The sequence below is a fragment of the Notolepis coatsorum genome (assembly GCF_963971535.1).
Source record: "Notolepis coatsorum genome assembly, chromosome: 13".
Lineage (NCBI taxonomy): Eukaryota > Metazoa > Chordata > Actinopteri > Aulopiformes > Paralepididae > Notolepis > Notolepis coatsorum.
Genome location: NC_140177.1, coordinates 40,865,240 through 40,889,575, shown reverse-complemented (window position 1 = coordinate 40,889,575; position 24,336 = coordinate 40,865,240). Strand labels below are relative to the sequence as shown.

The 24,336-nt window shown below is 42.2% G+C and overlaps 1 protein-coding gene across 3 annotated transcripts in view; it reads left to right on the top strand.

The window, feature by feature from the left end:
* Window positions 1-24,336, top strand: part of LOC311238935 (casein kinase I-like) — a 57,950-nt gene that overhangs the window by 15,216 nt on the left and 18,398 nt on the right. For all 3 annotated transcript variants that reach the window (XM_084327135.1, XM_084327133.1, XM_084327134.1), the window contains 5 exons: window positions 8,234-8,303; window positions 8,606-8,754; window positions 10,582-10,816; window positions 15,752-15,837; window positions 17,340-17,424. In XM_084327135.1, the coding sequence (XP_084183261.1) occupies window positions 8,234-8,303; window positions 8,606-8,754; window positions 10,582-10,816; window positions 15,752-15,837; window positions 17,340-17,424 (625 nt within the window). The remainder of the gene's footprint in view (window positions 1-8,233; window positions 8,304-8,605; window positions 8,755-10,581; window positions 10,817-15,751; window positions 15,838-17,339; window positions 17,425-24,336) is intronic.

Genomic DNA, 24,336 nt, shown 5'->3' with positions numbered 1-24,336 from the left:
GCAGTAACATCCTCTGGTAGATGTGTGCTAGCTAGTAGCTACTAGGGGTGTAAAGGTATCCGTACAGAACGTGTAGAATTAGCAGAATTTAATTCAAAACTCAAGTTCACCCCTTCCCAAAATATAATTTGCGCAAAGGGCCGGGTGTTCGTTCAACACACACAACACTGTAACACATTACCTGTAATTTAGCATAGCCTCATAGTGTGGCGAACACACACACAGTCACACACACACCCCTCCCTCTCTGTGCGTGAGGTGGAATTGGTGCTAGATTGAGAGGGGGCTGTCTCTTGGAGATCAAATTTATGAGGCGCCGATTGGGACAAAAGCCTGTCTAATACAAGACGCCACCATCCAGTTGGTCCGCGCGCGACGCCCAGTGACTTTATTATTTTATTTAAAAGAATAAAGTGGTGTACTCCTTCACTTCCGCATTCAGATCAGTCAGCCTTTGCGCATGTTCAATGATTCAATCCCACCTTCCCACACAGACAGAATGTCGGGAATTGCTAGAAGAATAGTAGATAGAATTCTTAACAGCGAAATATTATGTTGAATAGATGCAGCACTATCGTCATCATCGTCATCAGTGTCATCAACTAACATTACAAGAACAGTAGAGGAGGAAGTCGGACACATGTTTCATCATGTCATCATTCCTCATCTATTGAACTTAATATTTCATTGTTGTTAACACATTCAGCGCCACGCTATATCCCCATCCCTGGGCCACGCTTTAAAAGATGGAAATTTTCACGGTGCTTCACGATGTTTGCAGAGCTATATCTATATTCTAGCTATGGAGACAATACTATGGCTCATTTGACAGTCACTATCTCTCGTCCAACATGTAAAAAAGAGTAAATTTTTTCATGTATACGTTCGCATGTTATACCGTGGTGAATATTGTATAGTTTCAGAGTGATCCGGGCTAATTCCTGGAAGCTGAGTTATGGAACGCTATGTGCATTTTGCTAAAGTCGTTCGCGTTGCTCGCCTGGACACGATACTATTTCCAAATCAAAGGTATATAATGGGTATTATGTTTCATCATGAAGGCATCAAAGGGGGCGAGGGGGGGTCGTTTTGTGATGCTCTGATCGTCGGCAACGGCATACGTTTTGGAGTACGTGACATATGATCGTTGCGATCGATGTGAAATCATTGTAGGATCAAAGTAGGATTGATTTCATATAGTCCTTACCTTTGCTAGGAGGTATTCCAAAATGAATATTCCAATTGTCTGATCTTCGATTTAAAGTGTTGATGTCCACCGGTCCCTGACATGACATGGGACAAACTATGCTGGACAAAGTGTGCTGGACGCGTTCCAAGTGGCTCGAATGAAGCCTTTCACTTGCCAGGGTCCCATTTCTCCACCCGGACCATATAAAATGTAACACAGTGTGAAATAAGGTTTCAAAGGGTAGGCGATACTGCCACCTAGCAGGATTCGGCCGGCATTGCAATCTCGAGGTCTCAGAAATTTGAGTCCCAATGATACACAGAGGTCCGTGAGACTGTATAGAATATTAAAATCGAATAAAAGAAAAAACGATAAACGATCGAAAACCCGAGATTTCCCGGGTTCTGGCGCTCAACCGCTGGCGAGATAACCCGACTTTTTTCGTGATTGGCGCAGAATGAGTTAAGAATTATATCTACGGCGCGGCCGGGTAGCGCAGCGGACTAAGCGTCTGTCTACCACCACAGAGCCAGTGGGATCGAATCCGGCTGTGGTGCCTCCGGCTTGGCTGACCGTCCACACTAACACAATTGGTAGTGTTAGTGGGTGGGAAGCCGGCGTGGGTGGGTCCTGGTCGTTGTAAACAGCGACTCCTACAGTTTGGTCGGGGCGCCTGCACAGCAAGGGAAGGATCTGGGAGAGGTAGTGTGACCTTCCACACGTTACACTCTCCCAGTGAGAGTCCGCGCTGCCAGGTGAAAAGAAGCAGTGGGCTGGCTACACATGTGTCGGAGGAAGCATGTGATAGTCTCCGCCCTCCCAGACCGACGGTAGGGGGTAGAGTGCGCAATGACCAGGAAGGGGAGTGGGAATTGGCATAACGACTAACATTGGGATGGGAGAAAAAACGGAAAAAAGGGGAAAAAGATCATTAAAAAAAAGAATTCTATCTACTATTCTTCTAGCAATTCCCGACATTCTGTCTGTGATACCCATCTGGGTGGCCCACGGACCCATCTGGGCCTCTCTTGCGGACCAAAACTGTGCGGCGTGCGCGGACCAACTGGATAGGTGGTGTCCTGTATTCGACAGGCTTTTGTCCCAATCGGTGCCTCATACAAATTAATGATACAGGACCTGCATGACGCTTCTTTCTCTATTCAATAACGTTTTACCCTGAGGGATGATTTACAATAAAGTGCTAAAACAAAGTAGGCTACTTTAGGGCTGGGCGATATGACGATATTATATAAATATCGGGTACAGTTCATAAACAATACGTATCGTGGACATCGTGATGTTCCTCACAATCCCTCACATCAGTCTCTCCCTCTCAAAGAAAAAGAATACACACAGACTCGCCCCAACCTACGTCATGTACACGCCCACACACGCACGCGCGCACACACACACCCAGAGAGGCGGCGCTACAGGTTTGTTTGGAGGACTCTACTCGAGGGAACGGGGAACGGGGATACGACGGCGTGAGAGAAGTGGACAGAGCTTCGCGAGTTTAAATGTTAGCCATACGTGTTTTATTCAGAAACGGCAATGGAATATGGAGGTGCCGAGGTGGATGAACTGGTAGTAGCCTCGCGTTCTAACCGTTAGCATTGCGGCTAGCGCAAATGAGCTAATAAGGCACTGAATTCATACAGTAGCTTGTTAGCTAGCATCGAAATCCGTGTGTCGCGTTGACGATGACGTCACGGCGCCCCAGCTACACTGACGGGGGGGGGGGGGGGCGTACCGTCTTTATATCTATCTAATCTATGGGGGGTACTACCGAGACGAGTAGGTAGTAGTAGGGCACCATGCAGACCGTGGAAAAGCGGTATAAGAGAATACTTCATAATGTTTCATGCAATTAAAAAGTAAATATATAAATATGATTATGCACACACACGTTTACAGTGTTTTGTTTACCAGTAGGATGTTATAACATTGCTGATAATAAAAATCATAAGTCTAAGCTATCAAGTCTCCCGTGATTTTATATTACTATATATTAAAAGTATAGGCGGACCATTCCTTGGTTACAAGATTATTATTTTCTCACAGTAGTGTGTGTGTGTATTTTTGGCTAAAGTGGATAGAAAACAGTACTGTGCAAAAGTCTTAGGCACCCAAGAGTATTTATATAAATTGTCTTAGATGTTAATAAAATAATTTCTGTATTAGTGTGTCAGTAGACTACTCTTTTAGATTTTTAGAAATGTTTAATTAAATTATTTTTGAAAGCATCTTCATGGTTTAATGCAGACATATGTTGCAGGGACTATTTTAATCGTCATGTTGGCGTGACTGTAGGCTTCAAAGGGATATATTATCAAGCATTTTTAAGGGCTTTAGAGGAAATGTCAAAATATCGTGATGTGTATCGTGACATAGCCAAAAAATATCGTGATATCATTTAGAGGCCATATTGCCCAGCCCTAGGCTACTTACATTCTTCACGCTAGAACTCCCAAAATAGCGTTAGCATAAGAAGGAAGGTAGGCCATCTGTAGTTTACATAGCTTGCATTAGGGCTGTCTTAAATACTTCGAAGCTTCGTTCGATGGCACAAGCTTCGAACATAAAAAAAGAAGTTTAACACTTTGAATGCCCATCACGACATATCTCGGGTTCTCAGCCCGCCCCCTGAATGCCCATCACGAGAATTCTTGTGAATTTCTTTTTATTAGCGATCTGAATTCATATTTCATCAACCGAGTCTACCGTTGGGAAACCAGCTCCACCAAGAGCTCAGATGTGAAAAAAGCGCCCCCTATCGTCTCCCAGATGGTAATGCACCCTTTTGGATTGGACTCAATGAAAATGGATTAGAGAAAAAAACTCCGGAATCCACATTTTACTTCTCACGCATGTAACCGGAGCCGATCTGATTCATTGTGGACCCTCAGCACAGCGTGTAATATGTGTTTTACAGTATACGCGTTGGATCAATAAAAGGATCGATTTTTGGAATGGCGATCAGGAATTGGTATAATCCATTTGGATACCATCTGATCTCGGGTAAGGAATCTATTTTACCAGTCTTAGGATAATCAGACCTGTTTTCACGGAGATATAAGCTTTTCCCCTATATGTGATATGGCTGTTTGACTGTGCGAGCAATCAGGAACTAAGAGAATCGATTTTCAGCTTGCGGCACCAGCGTGCATACGTACACATATACTATCGATAATCTAGCGTTTATTTGAAAACTATTCATAAATAGGCCGAAAAATGACAACTTTCTAGAATACCGTAATTCCTCTAATAGTAACCGGGTCTCAAATACAAGCCGGGTCTCTATTAATGGCCGGGTGCGCTCTTGAGCTAAGCAATTATAAGCCGGCCTCCTAATACAAGCCGGGATACTAATATACTGAGCTGCATACTGAGCTAGTTACTTGATTTCACTTTGAAAACGTTGAAATGACCAGTGACCACCTGTAATTGCACTGTTTACTATTTCATACAGTACTTGGTTTCAATAAATGAACCCAGTACATTTTACTGGGTTCAAACTGACACAAAATGTTGATTTATTCATTATGATCCGTTTGAAAATTTGAAATATAGGCCTCCCTCTTATACAGGCCTCCTCCTAATACAAGCCTGGTACCCGCTACAGTTGAAACAAATACAAGCCGGGGTTACTATTAGAGGAATTACGGTATTACAGTACAGGGCGTTTATCACAGATTCTTTTTTTCCCCTTGAAAACGAGGGCTTTTCAAAATGCTATAAAACGGAAATGAACCGATATAAAAACAATCCGCTTCGACAATGTTGACTGGAAAATTAGTCATTGATAAGCGACGGGCAGATTCTAGACACAATTTAAACAATAAAAAAAAAAAATTGACACATTCTAGCCATAATTTAAAACATAGATTAGGCGATATTAATGCTAACATTGAAGTGGATGGTGGGCATTCAAGCACTAAATGTGCGCCCCCTGCTGGGCACTGAAAGTGTTAAAAAATATATATATATATATATATATATATTACATTTATTTTATTTTATTTTTTATTTTTTGCCTCAAATGTTGCGCCTCCATTCCAATGAAACGAAAGTAAGTGGCGCCTTCCCGCCTCCATTCCAATTAAACGAAAGTAAGCGGCGCCTCGACTCCACCTCTCTACAACAAGCATGTGGAGATTATCTGTGTTGAAAACAACAAGGACATGTGCAGCAGACATGTCGACGAAGAAGCGAAGCAATGCCGTTTGTTATTTAAGACTATGTCAGACAGATTTGTGTTCATTGTGCTGCTTTTTTAAAGTGTCCCGACCCATATAAAAATATGTAAAAACGTGCTTAATTAAGTCGAATGCTGCCTTTGTCTCCATCAACTACATATAAATATTTATATAATTGTTTGCTTGATAGACGAAGGTTTCAACATAATTATGTAATGTCATGTCGTTGGCTGTGAGAGCAGCCCCACTGCACCCAGGCAAGGCAGCCGAGTGAAACCTTGTTGGCTGCGTCACAGTCTCGAAAGGGGCAATCCAATCCACTTTATTTATAGAGCACATTTAAAAACAACAAAGTTTACCAAGTGCTGTACAAGTCCCACAACATAAGAAAAATTAAATAAAAAATAAAATAAATTATAAAAAATAATAATAATTATTATAATTTTTTTCAACGCTTCGAATTAAAATAGAAGCTCGGCCTGAAGCTTCGATTGCCAAAAAAAGCTTCAAAGGTCAGCCCTAGCTTGCATAAAACTGTCGTGAGGTTCCACACGTTAATCAAAATCCGAAGTATTTCTAACTGGGGCTTGAGATGCTCAGAGTGCAAATCACTGGCTTCGCGACCGATGGTCGGGGTTGTTGTTCATTACTACCATACTCGCACGTTGTTCAGCTCAATGACGTCACGTGTCTCCTATCCGCCATGCAGCGCATTCAGGCCCATGCCCACCAGGGGCTGTTTTTTCCCCCAATCTAATATTATTATAATAATAATAAAAAAAAAAAAATTACAAGTCAAGTCAATATGGAATATTTGTTGACAGCCCTACAAGTACAATTAGTTACTGCACACTACATCACCCCTGAGTGAAACATGGAAAGCCAAACTTTCCCCCACTGTACCGAAAACCCGTACCGAACTGTGACTTCAAAACCGAGGTATGTACCGAACCGTGGTTTTTGTGTACCGTTACACCCCTAGTAGCTACCAGTAGGAGCAGTAACATCCTCTGGTAGATATGTGCTAGCTAAAAAATTATAATAATTAGATTAGATTGTGAAAAAAACAGCCCCCGGTGGGTGGTCGTTAGTGGTTAACATACCGTTGTATTTGTTCGGTACACAGCCGTTCGGTACGGTACGGCACACACTGAAACGGTTTGGTGCGGATACGTGTACCTTAACACCCTAGTAGCAGCAATAACATCCTCTGGTAGATGTGTAAAATCCTCTGGTAGATGTGTGCTAGCTAGTAGCTGCCAGTAGGAGCAGTAACATCCTGTAGATGTGTGCTAGCTAGTAGCTACCAGTAGGAGCAGTAACATCCTCTGGTACTGTAGATGTGTGCTAGCTAGTAGCTACCAGTAGGAGCAGTAACGTAACATCCTCTGGTACTGTAGATGTGTGCTAGCTAGTAGCTACCAGTAGGAGCAGTAACATCATCTGGTACTGTAGATGTGTGCTCACTGCTAGCTAGTAGCTACTAGTAGCAGCAGTAACATCCTCTGGTAGATGTGTGCTAGCTTACTGACTGGTTTACTGAACCACGGTATTGATATGAGGTATGGGCCAGGGGTCCACTAAAAAAATAAAGAATTTAAATTAGGGATGTCCGATATTATCGGCCGATATCGGCATTAAAATGTGATATCGGAAGATATCGGTATCTGTTTTTACATTTCTATAACCTTTATTTACCCAGGCAAGCAAGTAAGAACAAATTCTGATTTTATTTATTGTCAAAAGTATGCATAATGTTGTGTTAATTCCACAACAAGAGATATGTAATGTTAATTACCTGAAATTATAAAAAAAAAATGGTGGGGGGAAACCCTGCATATGACTAGACTAGACTAGAAGACTAGAAGTCTTTATTTGTCATGCAGTTTTTTAACACACACGCGAGATGGGCGACCACAGGAACACACACACACATGCACTGAGTCGCCGATGAAATGTCTCTGCACTTTTCCCATCCCGTTGTCCTTCCCCCCATGGGCAGCCGGAAGCAGATAGGGCGTCAACGTGAGCCGCGCCCCGGGGACCAATCCAAGTGCTCCTGTCCGTCTTCGTCAAGGACGCCACAGCGTTAGCGATCTGTTGTGCATGTTTTTCCATTGGGTTTATCTTATCGGGGGGAAACTCTTGCGAGCACGGGGAGAACATGCAAACTCCACACAGAAAGGCCTGGGAGATACCCCACCTGAGTACCTGGCATCATGGAAACCTGGTCCCCAAGCGGGAATCGAACCCTGGACCTTCTTGCTGTGAGGCGACAGTGTTAACCACTATACCACCGTGCCGATATCGGTATCGGAAATTAAGAGTTGGACAATATCGGTATCGGTAAAAAAGCCAATATCGAGCATCCCTAATTTAAATAAATAACTTTCGGGGGTGCTGATGCGACTGAGCTCTTGAGACACAGAATGATAGGATTTAGGTTGAGAATCAGTTAAGTGCTCCTTTAACCCTGTTGTCTGTAAATCACCAGAAAGGTGAAATACATCCCATAAATTTTTTTTTAAATAAGGCAGCAGGCAGCTGAGTGACATTTTGAGTTGTTTAAAATGTCAATATGTTTCTAAGACCCTAAACATGGCAAATCTGTTGCTCAATCAAATAAGTCGCCTCCACTTTTACTGATATAAGCAATTTTACACTTCAATCCATTCATTTTTCGTAGAGTCCCAGCCAGGTCTGCCTATTTTCCCAGGGCTGGTGATGGACGTAGCCAGCAAAGTGTCACGTCTCGTTTCCTCCAATGTCTCAGCCTATCCCATCCCTTTCATGATTGGCATTCACCTACTCCAATCACATGGCTGGATTCTGCTTACTTCCTTTCTAGGAGCCAATCAAGTCTCGGGCGCCCCAGCTCCACCTGGAATACCGATTCTACAAACAGCTTGGCAGCTCAGGTAAATAACACAACAGGTAAACACCATACCAGCCAATCAGACACCAGAAACACTTTATCCTCCACATCCAGTGACTGTCCAGGTATTGAGGACAGACACATGGTGTAACCATAACAGCCATGCTCCAACACTGCATATTAATATGATAACACTCACCTTCTCTCTCTTTCTTTCTTTCTTTCTTTCTTTCTTTCTTTCTTTCTTTCTTTCTTTCTTTCTTTCTTTCTTTCTTTCTTTCTTTCTTTCTTTCTTTCTTTCTTTCTTTCTTTCTTTCTTTCTTTCCCTTCCCCCCCCCCTTCCAGAGGGTGTCCCTCAGGTGTTCTATTTCGGCCCCTGTGGTAAATATAACGCCATGGTTCTAGAGCTGCTGGGTCCCAGTCTAGAAGACCTGTTCGACCTGTGTGACCGAACCTTCTCCTTAAAGACTGTCTTAATGATAGCCATCCAACTGGTAAGACCCTTAGCTTTACCCTTACCTTAACACTTTGAGTGCCAGCAGGGGGCGCACGATTTATCGCTTGAATGCCAGCCTTTTTAGACAGATTTTCCGATATTTCATGATTTTCGCAGAGCTATTTCTATATTCTATATTATGGCTATGTGTCTAATACGCCCGTCGCTTATCAATGACTTGCTTGCAGTCAACATGTACGAAACGGATTGTTTTTTCATCGGTACATTTCCGTTTTATACCGTTTTGAAAAACGGACGTTTTTGGACATTTTCAGAAAAAATAAATGATTCTGTGATAATCGCCCTTTAGTGGAATACACAAAACACGTTGTCATTTTTCGGCCTATTTATGAATCGTTTTCAAATAAACGCTAGATTATCGATAGTATATGTGTACTTATGCACGCTAGAGAAGCGGGCTGAAAAATCTATTATCACCTGGTCAGTGCACACACACACATACACACATAGGGGACACGTTGTGATCCGCTGTGAAAAAAACTCTGATTACCCCAAGACTGGTAACATAGATTCCTTACCTCACATCAGATGTTCTGCAAAAAGATTATTCCAATTCCTGATCGCCATTCCAAATATCGATCGCGTTTATTGATCCAACGTTAGGTACTCTAAACGGTATTTTCCCTGTTCGAGCTCATAGACAGTCCCAATGGTAACGTGAGGCTAGATTGATGAAAAATGAATGGATATCGCTAATAAAAGCAATAACGATTAAATAACGAGATTTCTCGTCATTGGCACTCAACGCATGGCATGAAATAACAAGATTTCTCGTGGCTGGCACTCAAAGTGTTAACCATCTCCTTATAGACTGTCCTAATGATAGCCATCCAACTGATAAGACCCTTAACTTTACCCTTACCGTGGGCGGCTACGTGGCGCAGTGGGCAAGGCGCTCGCAACGAATGCTGGAGACTGGGCTCGAACAGGATGCCTCCTGTTCGAGCCCCGCTCTCCACATTGCTTTCAGTTTAGCTGGTCGTCCACAGTAATACACATTGGCCGTATTACGGGGAGGGAAACTGAAGGGTGGGGATCGGGCGTTGTGGACAGCGACTCCTACAGGTCGGTTGGTGCGCCTGCGCAGTAGAATCAAGAAGTGACGGGGGCGGGGCCCCTCCAAAGCCCAGACCCCCGACGCTGAAAGATCGAGCCGCGCAGGTGAAAAGATGCGACGGCTGTTACCTCGAGTATCGGAGGGGACTCGTGCTATGTATGACTTAGTCCACATTGCAGCCGGCTTGTGGGAGGCAAGAAACAACGTTCGAGGACAGGGGAGGGTTGAATTGGACGATATGAAAATTGGGATGGGAGAAAAATTGAAAAATGGGAGAAAAAGTGGATAAAAAAAAAACTTTACCCCTACCGTCTCTTTAAATTCTGTCCTAATGATAGCCATCCAACTGATAAGACCCTTAACTTTACCCTTACCGTAACCATCTCTTTAAAGACTGTCCTAATGATAGCCATCCAACTGATAAGACCCTTAACTTTACCCTTACCGTAACCATCTCTTTAAAGACTGTCCTAATGATAGCCATCCAACTGTTAAGACCCTTAGCTTTACCCTTACCTTAACCATCTCCTTAAAGACTGTCCTAATGATAGCCATCCAACTGGTAAGACGCATAACCATACTTTAATCCTTAAAGGGGCACTCTCTCCTAAAGCTAGAATCAGAGAGAGAACCCCTCCTATCTGTGATGTCACCTGGGCGTGGACGGTGTACCTAGACGGAGACCTAGACGTGGACAGAGTCCAGTTAGATTTCAGAGTCACGTCATATCGCTGTTGTCCATTCCAGATCACCCGTATGGAGTTTGTCCACACCAGGAGTCTGATCTACCGAGACGTGAAGCCAGAAAACTTCCTGGTCGGCCGGCCTGGTTCCAAGCGCCAACACACCATCCACATCATAGACTTCGGCCTGGCTAAAGAGTACATCGACCCGGAGACCAAGAAACACATCCCCTACAGAGAACACAAGAGTCTGACCGGAACCGCTCGGTACATGAGCATCAATACACACCTAGGGAAAGGTGAGACACACACACACACACACACATATACTAGGGCAGTGTTTCTCAAAGTGGGGGGCGCGCCCCCCAAGGGGGGCGCAGAGGCATGACAGGGGGGGCCTTGAGATTTTTATATATAAAAAAATCTGTCTGTTGCTATCTGTTGCAGCTGCACTGTTCTCCATGAAAATACCATTTCTCAAAATCTGAAAATCATTATTTAATAAAACACAGAAAAGGATCACCAAGTTACTCTGGATAAAAAAAAACTTTACAGACAACATTGAGACAAAGCTTCCTGACACATCTCCATCCAAACTCTTGGAAGAACTCTTTGAAATCTCATCTGATACCACCTGGAGAGCTAGTTTCAGTGTGGTGCTGAGTACCAAGTATCTCATGTGATGCAGCAGTTAAGGTGTTGATACCATTCAGCACCACATACAGTATCTGTGTGAAGCTGGCTTTTCATCCATGACAGCTCTGGAAACAAAATATAGGGCCAAGTTGAGCCTTGAGGATGACATGCATGTTGCCTTGTCAAAGACTGACAGCAATAAAGACTGTTTGCTTATTTCCTATGTTTGCTTTGTAAATTCCCAGTCACTGAGTGAAGATCTGCTGTTTTGCAAATATGTCAAAAACAGAGCGACAGCTGATGAGCTTTTCAAAATTATTGACAGTTACCTGACAGAACATGGACTGAAATGGGAGAACTGTGTGGGCTTTTGCTCTGACAGTGTGCAGGCCATGGCAGGGAAAAGGAGGGGGCTACAGGCGCTCATCAAGGGGGTCTCTCCAAACGCGCAATGGACGCACTGTAAATTCACAGAGAGGCGCCAGCGTCAAGACAGCTTAGCCCTGAGCTGAATGAGGTTTTGACAGAAGTTATAAACGTGGTAAATTTCATCAAAACCTGACTCCTGAAAGCGCGCCTGTTCTCTGCGCTGTTTGAGGAGATGGGAGCTGACCATTCTGCAGTGCTGTTTCACAGCGAGGCAAGGTGGCTCTCGCGAGGGAAGGTGTTGTCAATTTGAAAGGTCACGATATTGGTGTTATTTCAATAAATTTAAACATGGCCCATTTCATGACTATTTTGTTGGGGCGAGGGGGGGGGGGGGGGGGGGGCCCAAAATATTTTGGTCCGCCAAAGGGGGGCCTGACAGAAAAAGTTTGAGAAGCACTGTACTAGGGGTGTAACGGTACACCACAGTTCGGTACGTACCTCGGTTTTGAAGTCACGGTTCGGTACATGTTTTCGGTACAGTGGGGGAAAGTTTGGCTTTCCATGTTCCACTCAGGGGTGATGTAGTGTGCAATGCAGTAACTAATTGTACTTGTAGGGCTGTCAATGAATATTCTATATTGAAATTAATAATCGACTTGTAAAGAAAAGAAAAAATTATAATAATTATATTAGATTGTGAAGAAAACAGCCCCCGGTGGGCGGTTAACATACGTTGTATTCGTTCGGTACACACTACAGCCGTTCGGTACGGTACGCACTGAAACGGTTCGGTGCGGATACGTGTACCTTTACACCCCTAACACATGCACATAATATTTATACACACGCACACACACACTAGGGAACAGTTTGTGTAAAATAAATATGAACCGTTCGGATCGACCACCACAGTTCAGGGCACCTAGAGACTGTTCGGTTTACTTATTTACTTAAACCTATTTCTTTGCTCAGGCATTTAAATGAAACATCAGGGACATCCTGACCAATTGTACTTTACCTGCACTTGTCTTACCCTGCCTACTTGTATACGCTTCCTATCAAATCCATGTGTCAGTTCTATGCAAATTTTATCTCACTGCACACTTTTTACTTTTTACTGATGCACTGCTCTGTTGTATGTTAAATACCCTGTTGTATGTCCACTCTTTTATTCTTTTTAGCCTATTTTTAAACTGAATCAAACCGCCCTTTTCTTTTTTTACTCTTGTCTATTCTATTTTTATTATTTGCATTACTGAATGAAACTGTAAACAGAAAGGCCTATTGGATGCTAGATCCTAATGTGAAAATCTGTGATTTACCTTACCTTGCTACTAGTGATGCACCGATGTGAAAATTGTGGCCGATACCGATAACCGATATTAATATTGCTGTTCTGGCCGATACCGATATTTACCGATGTCGATATCTCTGTATAGAAAACACTTTTTTATGATAATCAAATAAAGAGCTATTTTCCAAAACGCATAATTCTTTTTACTTTTGTAACTTATTTTCAGAAATGACTGATATTTTGAAACTATTTAAGGCCAAAACATTTTTTTTTTTTTTTTTTTTTTTTTAATATCGGTCCTATCTTGATATCGGACCGATACCGATGTGTAAAAAAACGGCCATATCGGCCGATATTATATCGGCGGCCGATATATCGTGCATCACTACTTGCTACCTCTATCTTTTTTATGCTTGCTTATGCCTGTATTTTTCACTGTTGTGAAGCACTTTGAACTGCAACTTCTGTATGAAAAGTGCTATATAAATAAAGTTATTATTATTATTACTTTTGTACTGTGTGGAACCCTTTGCTGTAGTCTAATACTACATCACTCCTGGGTTTACTTTGGTACTGTGTGGACTGTGGAACCCTTTTCTGTAGCCCAATACATCACTCCTGGATTTACTTTGGTACTCAACCCTTGGCTGTAGCCTAATGGATCACTCCTGGGTTTACGTTGGTACTGTGTGGAACCCTTGGCTGTAGCCTAATAGATCACTCCTGGGTTTACTTTGGTACTGTGTGGAACCCTTGGCTGTAGCCTAATACATCACTCCTGGATTTACTTTGGTACTGAACCCTTGGCTGTAGCCTAATAGATCACTCCTGGGTTTACTTTGGTACTGTGTGGAACCCTTGGCTGTAGCCTAATAGATCACTCCTGGGTTTACTTTGGTACTGTGTGGAACCCTTGGCTGTAGCCTAATACATCACTCCTGGGTTTACTTTGGTACTGTGTGGACCTGTGTGGACTGGCCTTTGACTATTTAAATTTACTGTCATGCAACACTAAGAATAAGGAATACCGAGTTCAGTTAACATGAGTAATTCATGTAGGCTACACTACTAGGTCTACACTATAGGCTACACTACTAGGTCTACTCTACACTACTAGGTCTACACTACTAGGTCTACATTACTAGGTATACACTAGGGCTGTCTTAAATACTTCGAAGCGTCGAAGCTTCGTTCGATGGCACGAGCTTCGAACATAAAAAAAAAATCGAAGTAAAGAAAAAAAAATGTTATTATATATTTTTTTTTCTCCAACATCTTGCGCCTCCATTCCAATGAAACAAAAGTAAAGCGGCACCTTCCCGCCTCCATTCCAATGAAACGAAAGTAAGCGGCGCCTCGACTCCACCTCTCTACAACAAGCACGTGGAGATTATCTGTGTTGAAAACAACAAGGACATGTGCAGCAGACATGTCGACGAAGAAGCGAAGCAATGCCGTTTTTGATATTTAAGACTGTCAGACAGATTTGTGTTCATTGTGCTGCTTTTTTAAAGTGTCCCGACCCATATAAAAATATGTAAATATATGTAAAAACGTGCTTAATTAAGTCGAATTCTGCCTTTGTCTCTATCAACTACATATAAATATTTATATAATTGTTTGCTTGATAGACGAAGGTTGCAACATAATTATGTAATGTCATGTCGTTGGCTGTGAGAGCAGCCCCACTACACCCAGGCAGCGCAGCCAAGTGAAACCTTGTTGGCTGCGTCACAGTCACGAAAGGGGCTACTTAATTAATTAATCCAATCCACTTTATTTATAGAGCACATTTAAAAACAACAAAGTTTACCAAAGTGCTGTACAAGTCCCACAACATAAGATAAAAAAAAAGTATAGTTAATATATATATTTTCTTTTTTCTCGAAGCTTCGAATTAAAATCGAAGCTCGGCCCCGAAGCTTCGATTGCCAAAAAAAGCTTCGAAGGTCAGCCCTAGTATACACAATAGGCTACACTACTAGGTCTACTCTACACTACTAGGTCTACACTACTAGGTCTACACTATAGGCTACACTACTAGGTCTACTCTACACTACTAGGTCTACACTATAGGCTACACTACTAGGTCTACATTATTAGGTCTACACTACTAGGTGTACACTACTATGTATACACTACTTGGTCTACACTACTAGGTCTACACTACTAGGGCTACACTATAGGCTACACTACTAGGTCTACACTACTAGGGCTACACTACTAGGTCTACACTACTAGATCTACACCACTAGGTCTACACTACTAGGTTTACACTACTAGGTCTACACTATAGGCTACACTACTAGGTCTACACCACTGTCTACACTACTAGGTCTACACTACTAGGTCTACACTATAGGCTACACTACTAGGTCTACACCACTAGGTCTACACTACTAGGGGTACACTACTAGGTCTACACTACTAGGTCTACACTATGTATACACTACTAGGTCTTCACTATAGGCTACACTACTAGGTCTACACTATAGGCTACACTACTACTAGGTCTACACTACTAGGTATACACTACTAGGTCTTCACTATAGGCTACACTACTAGGTCTACACTATAGGCTACACTACTACTAGGTCTACACCTCCAGAACAAAGACTGACCACAACTCTCTGATGACACCGGAAAGAGAAGTTCTTCAGACACGCCCCCTTATGAAAGCCACCTATAATGAACAAATAATTGATAATGGACGATGTGTTCCTTTTGCCAATTGTATTTATTTATATATATTTTTTACCAAATTCTATTGAATTGGCAATGGGATTTCTTCTCCCCGCTGAACCGTAGTGAACCCAAAACGTGATATGAACCAAACCTTGATTTTTGTGAACCGTTCCACCCCTAACACACACACACACACACCAGTATGTTTGTAATTCTAACCGCACTCTTCTCTCTCTCTCTATCTCTCTAGAACAAAGTAGGAGAGATGACTTGGAGGCTCTAGGTCACATGTTCATGTATTTCCTGCGAGGAAGTCTGCCCTGGCAAGGCCTCAAGGTATCTGTCTGTCTGTCTGTCTGTCTGTCTGGGGGCGACAGTGGCTCAGGAGGTAGAGCGGTCGTTGTGTGATTGGAAGGTTCCCGGTTCGATTCCTGCTCCTCCCAGGCAGCGTGTTGAAGTGTCCTTGAGCAACACACTCAGGCCCTGTCCACACAAGCGCTGGATTTAATATAACCATGATTGTATGTGCGCAGTTGCACTGTTCGGCCACACACAACCGGGGATTTGCTACACTGCAACCGCGGTCTTGAAAACTGGAGCCCAGGGTGAAGTTTTGCGGTTTTGCAGTTGCGTGTGGGCATAGCAATCAAGGTTATTCCCAGTGTTTACAGCAGAGCTGTCGCAATTATTTCCCATGTTCACGGCAGACTGTCAACAACCGAGCGCGGGGTAGAGCGATTAGAGCAGAGCCAGCTACACCAGTGTTTACAGCAGAGCTGTCCCAAGTAGCGTTATATGAAAATGATTGTAACAAACTTTTGTTCGAAACGTATCGTCTGTGTTGAAGAGTGTTGTGATCGACTGATGTCTGTTGTCTCATTCCTGACCTGATGCTCAGAGTAAACATGTAGCTGCGGCTAAACTAAACTCATGTGTTGTCAAGTTATTGTTATAAGGAACCCAGTCCAGACTGCATCCCCTTAACAATTGTTTGTATTGAGCCGTATTGTATTGTACCCATTCTGCAATGTGTTAAATAACGTTTGCCCATTCATAGCGGTAACGTTACCACATTATGTTAGCATTTAAGCTATATACTATACATAGATATAGCCATTCACATTAGCATGTAGCTAACAACACCGGCGGTCTTTTGTGAGACTAAACTATCCGCTCTTGGTGGTAAATTGTGTTGCTGAGTTGGTTTTGTTTCATCAACAAATGAGAGGCAGAACACACAGTGAATTTATCCGTTTATTTATTGCACTTTTATTGCAGTTTCTTTCTTTGCTGAAAAATATATCCTCCTTTGGCAAAATGACATTTAAAGATGGCGGCTAAACAGGAAGTGTAGTGAGCGTTTAACCTTTTCTGATTGGTTGAAATGGCCTTCATGTCTGAACAACATCGCCGCCTACTGTTTTGGCATTGTACTATATGTATCGGTTGCTTGGTTTTCCAGTCGTCATGAGTACGCAGTTATACACGGTTGTTCACCTGTGTGGACAGAGTTTTATTTTTTTCAAACTTCGGTTATATTAAATCCAGCGCTCGTGTGGACAGGGCCTTAGCCCCTAACTGCTCCCGATGTGCAGGTTGGCTCCTTGAATGGTCGCCTCCACCATCGTTGTGTGTGTGAATGTGAGGGACTAATTGTAAAGCGCTTTGGATAAAAGCTCTATATAAATGTACCATTTATCTGTGTCTGTTCATCCATCCGTATGAACCTCTCTCGATCTCGCTCTCTCTCTGTCTCTGTCTCTGTCTCTCTCTCTCTCTGTCTCTCTCTCCCTCTCTCTCTGTCTCTCTCTCTCTCCCTCTCTCTGTCTCTCTACCAGGCTGACACTCTTAAGGAGCGATACCAGAAGATCGGAGACACAAAGAGAGACACCCCTATAGAGGTTCTCTGTGACAAGTTCCCAGGTACATATACACTAATATTATTAGTGTGCTGTCAGGCGATAACATTTTTTTTATCTAATTAATTACAGGATTTGTAATTAATTAATCTAATTAATCGCATTTTAATCGCATAACCATTTTATGCCTGATATTCTATATTCTATAATCATATTTCAAATAGCATGTGTCCGGATGGCAAAATTCAGTACTGTATCTACAAAACCTTCTATTTAATCATCTTCCATCTATTATTTGCTTAGATTTTTCAGGTCTGGTCAATTTGAGCATGGTGTTATTCACAGTCAAAGATAAAAAAAATAAATGTAATTGATATTCTCATTAGGTTCATTACAATTTACTCAAGCCTAGTAACAGACAGAGTATTTCTGACACTGGGAATACATTCCCTGAGATCCATAGATGTCCCTAGAATCAGATACCAAGAACATGCAAATGAACCATATAAAAAAAAAGTCTGTAAATGTGTATTCTACATTCGTATGGAATGAATGAGATAAAAAAAAGAATGTTCAATTTATTTTTAATTTTTTTGTAATTAATTTTGAGTTAATTTTCAAAACGCGATAATTTGCTGTGTAATTAATTAATCTAATTAACGTGATAAACTGACAGCCCTAATTTATATATATATACATACATACACATGCTTGCTTGCACTTTTTTAGAAGTGTTGAGCTAGAATTTTGATTATTACATCAATGGATTGTTGTTGCCTGTATAACCGGAGCCGATCACAGCATGTTTGAATTGATCTGTATTCATTCAATTCAATCTTTATTTAATCTCAAAGGATCATTATTTACAATGACTTTTAGAAATATAAACATAATAAATATAGAAACAGAAAGTCAATCAATTAATCGTTTAAAATAATTAAAAACAACTGCAGACTGTTGTGAAACGGTTTGCTATTAACGATTTAAACCGACCGATGGATACTAATGAATTGAGTTTTAAAGTGCACTGCAAAACATTCTATGTTTCTGGGACATGGAAGCTAAACGCAGATTTTCCTAATTCAGTGCAAACTGGGAACCTTAAGTGTAAAAGTGTGTTTGATCGCTGTCGACAGTGTTCAGGCCCGTCAAATTCACCTCCTTTTTTGTTAATGAATGAAAAACACTTTGATCGCCATGGTTCAAATTCATAATTTACCATCCCTAGCCAGCTCTATTTGTCTATGGAGAAGTTCCCCTTCTTTGCAGGGCTATAACTTTTTAAATTCTATTGCTAAATTGCCATTATTATGGCCCATTCAATGTCCTATATCCATTGTTCAGGGTGTAGCAACGATATACTTTTTCATTCACATATTCATACTAAAATATGGTCTAAAGTATAAGTATGTTTTTATCGTTTTCTGCAGCTTTCTCCAGAACTTGATTTATAGCTCCAAATGCATTATATTGATGATCAAATAGTTTGGTAGCGATCGTTGCCAGATGAAAAATTTCAACTGGAGGTACTTCTAGAAGTTACTACGTATCATCTGATATTGACTGGATGGGCGAGGGGGCGTTTATAATTCCGTGGGCAACGTTATACCATTCATCTAGTGTGGGTCATATGATCATCAGATCAGTTAGTATAGAATACGTTAGAAAATAACGTTGAAACTCACTATCTTCCTCGCGCCGTTGGACGATCAGCGTGGAGTAGACAGTTTTCGATTATGGGATGTTGATCCTGATGAACCATTTCCAGGTTGTATAATACTATATACGTCCAAATAACGTTGTTTATTGAGTTAGGGCGAGCGATTGATTATCCAGTGTGTTGAGATAGAGTCCTGCTAATGATCGCGAGTGCCCGGACGATATATGGATGAGCACTTCCTGTTTGACGAGTCACTTCCTGTTGGCGATCTGCCACCAGATGGCGCTCTTGAACCGCTATAGAATTTAGTGTAGCTCAGCTGTCCCCGGAGGAGAAATATGATTTCGATCACAGATTTTTGAAATATTGACATCAAAGACGAGTTACGGCGTCTTCGGCAGAATGAGCATGGCTAGGAATGACGTCTAAACACGTCATCGGCGATTAAAGTGTTAAGCAAATGTTGAGATGTAGGCATAACATTGGATTCGCTTTATTGTTTATTCGTATCCCCATTAGTCACCTAGGCAAAAGAAGAACATACATATACATACATATACCTGTATTTCCATTGGCTCCGTGCGCTCCGACCGGCCATATATATACATATACCAAAGATTTAACAAAAGAAGGGAAATAAAAGAAAAAAAAGAGAATAATGGCCATTTTCAAATAAAGATAAATACACACAGGCATGCACGCACGCACACACACATGTGCACAAATGGTTGACGGTATTGAAATAAGAATAATTTATTTCAGAATAAAAGAATAACAAACAACTTAAAATCAAAGCTCAAGAATCAAACAATAATAAAGAGAAATAAAACAATGGACACTATAATTCAGACAAAGACCATAACAAGACAAGAGCCAGACTTAATGATCCATCCCAGCTTTGCTAACCTTAATACCTGAAGTGTGCAGCTGTATTCTCTAGGGATCGGGACCATAGCTGTCAACATAGGCAGGAGACAAAACGTGTACATTTTAGCCCCGCCCCTTCCCTCGGACCGCCCCCTCCCACTCGGCCCCGCCCCCTCCCAATGGAGCTGCCTCGTCGCTTGCCATCTGCTGGTCAAAACCTGTATGTACCCAGCCATTCGTTTAAGGGTAAACTGTAAATCTTTTTTCACATGAAATGCACTGTATTATTTTACAGATTACTTTTGTGTTCCTACTTTAAGTGTAAATGCTATAAAAATACAGTAAATTACCTTTTATCAAAATATTAACCATTAAATAAAGGTTGTAATCTGTAAATGTATTTGATTTTACTGTAAATGTTATGATGAATTGAAAATGGGGGAAGAAGTCCTTCTCTGCTAAAAACAAGCCATTGTAATTGATTTGCTCCCACCTTGTGGTGAAAACGGAATTCCCTCATTTATACATCTATTGCACTCTTCCACAGCCAGACACTCTCACATCACATCTTAACTGTAAACAATCATTCTTCACATACCACGAGAGATAAACATATTTCTTCATTCATATCAACAGTCACAAAACATTCATCCAAACTTTATCTGACTTGCTTTCACGCAAACCAGTGCAGCACGTCACTATTCTGCTGACGTCATTCATTCATCTAAGCCAATGGGAGGTCACATTGTTCAGTCATACCACACAGACCAATGAGAGAAGTCGATATTCAACCAAACTCCCCAGTCATCCAAAACAGGAAGTAAAAAACGTTCATTCTTATCGGCAACCTTCCTCATTATATGCCAAACCAGCTAGATTTTTTTTAAATCTGCTTTCACAGTTACATTCACACCTCTCACCCAACCTTAGTTCATGTCATTAATCCTTACGTAAACCACTTCCCCGCACGTAAATTGAATCTAACGTCACACGTTAAGCCAAAGCCGAAGATTTTCGTCCGCCATCCCGTTTTAAACAGCGTAAATATGACATTTCTCTTCGTTTTTAAAGCAATCAATTCATATTCTCCAACTCCTACACATCATAGCTAGTATCCCTCCGTTTTTAATAACAATACGACCGTCGCAACATATTCTAAACACATAATATTCGCTGACGTGTTTTCCACCGTGTGAGACATTGAAATCAGCTCGGCATACTTTACACTGCTGCCACCTGTCGTCACGGAGGGGAATTGCAGCCATTTTGTAAAAATTAATAAGTACAAAATACGTGCCAATTCCGTGAACCGTGAACAGGGTGTGAAGAAGGTTGAAAAAACAGGAGAATCCCGGGAAAAACAGTAGGGTTGACAGCTATGATCGGGACTCGGTACCGGTAAATGACTCAAACCTTTATTTAAACTTGAGGTGCTTCCTAGGCTTGGGCGGTTTTTTCATACCATCATACCTTGCTGACATAATACCCCGGTATGGGTATTATGACGGTATGACTTTCATTTTCATCGTGGGGGGGGGGGGGGGCGGAGCTAACAATATACTCGTTATCACCATACATAACGCTTATATTGAAACACGTTGACATTAGGGCCGTTCTTTCAACCTAAAAGTGCACTTTCTTCAACCTCAAACCTAAATTCCTTAGCAACCCGTGTTACCAAGTAAACAAATCACGGAACGATAGCCAGTTAGCCCGCACCAGCCTAGTACTACTAACGTTAGCTCCCAGAACGATAGCCAGTTAGCCCGCACCAGCCTAGTACTACTAACGTTAGCTCCCGGAACGATAGCCAGTTAGCCCGCACCAGCCTAGTACTACTAACGTTAGCTCCCGGAACGATAGCCAGTTAGCCAGCACCAGCCTAGTACTACTAACGTTAGCTCCCGGAACGATAGCCAGTTAGCCCGCACCAGCCTAGTACTCAAGTCAAGTCAAGAGATTTATTTGTCACGGCATACAAGTATACAATGAAATGCGGGTGGTCTTGCCCGCAACGATGTGCAAATAACATATAATAGAATCAACATTGTGCAATAAACAAGTAACATTGTGTAATAAACAAGTAACATGTTAGGGCATATCAGTATATGTACATAAGTTATTTACAGAGCATGGAGGACATACTGGGTCCTTTGGTAGTGTCTTTCTGTACATGCTAATTTATACAATCTCCGGTTAAACTATACTATTTTTAAAGTGACCTTTCCTTAGTGGCCATAAGTGTGGGGGCGTGTGCAGCATGAGTGTGTGCTTGCTCATGTTAAAGTGGCTGCTAGTGTGTGAGCGTGTACAGTGTGTGTGTTGTGTGTGTGCTCATGTGTGCTTGTATGTGGAGAGTTCAGTGTTCAGGGCTCTGATGGCCTGGGGGAAGAAGCTGAGCCGAAGTCTCTCTGTCCTAGCAGCTGGTGTTCGCAGGCGTCTGCCTGACCTGAGCAGCATGAACAGGCTGTTGTTGGGGTGGTGTGGGTCTTTCATTATTCTGCAGGCTCTGGATTTGCACCTCTTGTTGTATAGAACCTGCAGGGGTGGTAGTGCAATACCTGTGGTACGCTCGGCTGAGCGCACCACTCTCTGTAGGGCCTTCTTGTCCTGTGCCGTGCTGTTTCCATACCAGGCAGTGATGTTTCCAGTCAAGATGCTCTCTACAGCTCTGGAGTAGAAGGACTGGAGTATCTTCCCAGATACTCTGAACTTCCTTAACTTCCGTACTACTAACGTTAGCTCCCAGAACGATAGCCAGTTAGCCAGCACCAGCCTAGTACTACTAACGTTAGCTCCCGGAACGATAGCCAGTTAGCCAGCACCAGCCTAGTACTACTAACGTTAGCTCCCGGAACGATAGCCACGTAACCTTCTGCTGGCGCGTGCTGTGCACTACAATCAACTCCGTGTCAGTGTAATAGCAGTCTGTGACGTCACGGTATTGAGAATCATACCGGCGGGATTTCGAAATATCCTGGTATACCGTAATACCGTCATACCGCCCAAGCCTAGTGCTTCCGTCATTTACAGTCTCGTCGCAAAAGAAAAAGCATATAAAATCACACGGCATATACAATCATAACAATAAGACAAGTAAGGATAACATAACAATCAATTAAAACATGTACAACTTGATTGACAAAGGTTGGAGATCAAGGTTTTAAACTGCAACAGAGGGGAGAATCTCAAGCTTTAAAGGGGAGATGAAGCATTGAACAATGTGATCCTAGTTTGTTTGTTGTGTACCTTGTGTAAGACAGGGTCCTATAATCAAATGTGAAATCCTGCTTATTTGTCTGAAGAACCAAATATAATTTCCCTGTTTTCCCCATGGGCGCCGCCATTTTGTTGCTGACGTCACGGTGTTGGTTTGGTCTGGCTCCTGCTGGGTAGCTGCCTAGTAAACATGGAGTGTCAGTAAATGCAACGTTGCCTACCAAACAACGGGACCGCGGTGCTTCTTTTTGTATTGCTCCTGGCTGTTCAAAAAAAATTTACCGTGTGAAAGAGAGGCAAGTTGGTTCATTTCCACAAACTACCAGTGAAAAAAACAGTGTTGTTCAACCATTTAGCTACCTGGTTACCTAGCTCCAGTTCAACCACCGTCGCGGGGCATTTAGCTACCTGGCTACCTAGCCGCAGCCGGGATTCAAAGCCAACTAGCCGGCTAACCCAGGTAGCTAAATGCCCCGCGACGGTGGTTGAACTGGAGCTAGGTAGCCAGGTAGCTAAATGCCCCGCGACGGTGGTTGAACTGGAGCTAGGTAGCCAGGTAGCTAAATGCCCCGCGACGGTGGTTGAACTGGAGCTAGGTAGCCAGGTAGCTAAATGCCCCGCGACGGTGGTTGAACTGGAGCTAGGTAACCAGGTAGCGCAGGGCTGTACGTTAACTTTTTTTGCACATAGCACTGGTGCTACAGAGGTTGATAGTTTTGTAGCACAGGCCAAAATCTTGTAGCACAAGTATAAAACTTGTTATATTTGTAACAGTCACAAATGTGCCTATTGTATTTGTGTTATTTAGTTGCAGTGCCATGTTTGGCTGTCATTTAGTATATCGCCATGTGTTATTATTACTATGATACTCTCATATGCTATTTTCAATTAATATCATAAACAACATAAGGAATATTAGCATAATTTTGAGTGGACTGAAGGAATGAGTCAGCGTTAATAGTTTTAAATGCAAATAATTTATTGAAACATAGAAGTGGGGTCGGTTGGGACACACACACACACACACAATGGGGGACCCTGATGTAAACAAGACAAACGTCTTTCTCAGGTCTGCATCCCCTTAACAATTGTGTGTATTGAGCCGTACTGTACTGTACCCATTCTGCAATCTGTTAAATAAAGTTTTCATTCATTCATTCACACACACTGTTTCAACTCACCACCCCCGCATCATATTGTAGTCTAGTCTGTCTTCAAACTTCCACTCCT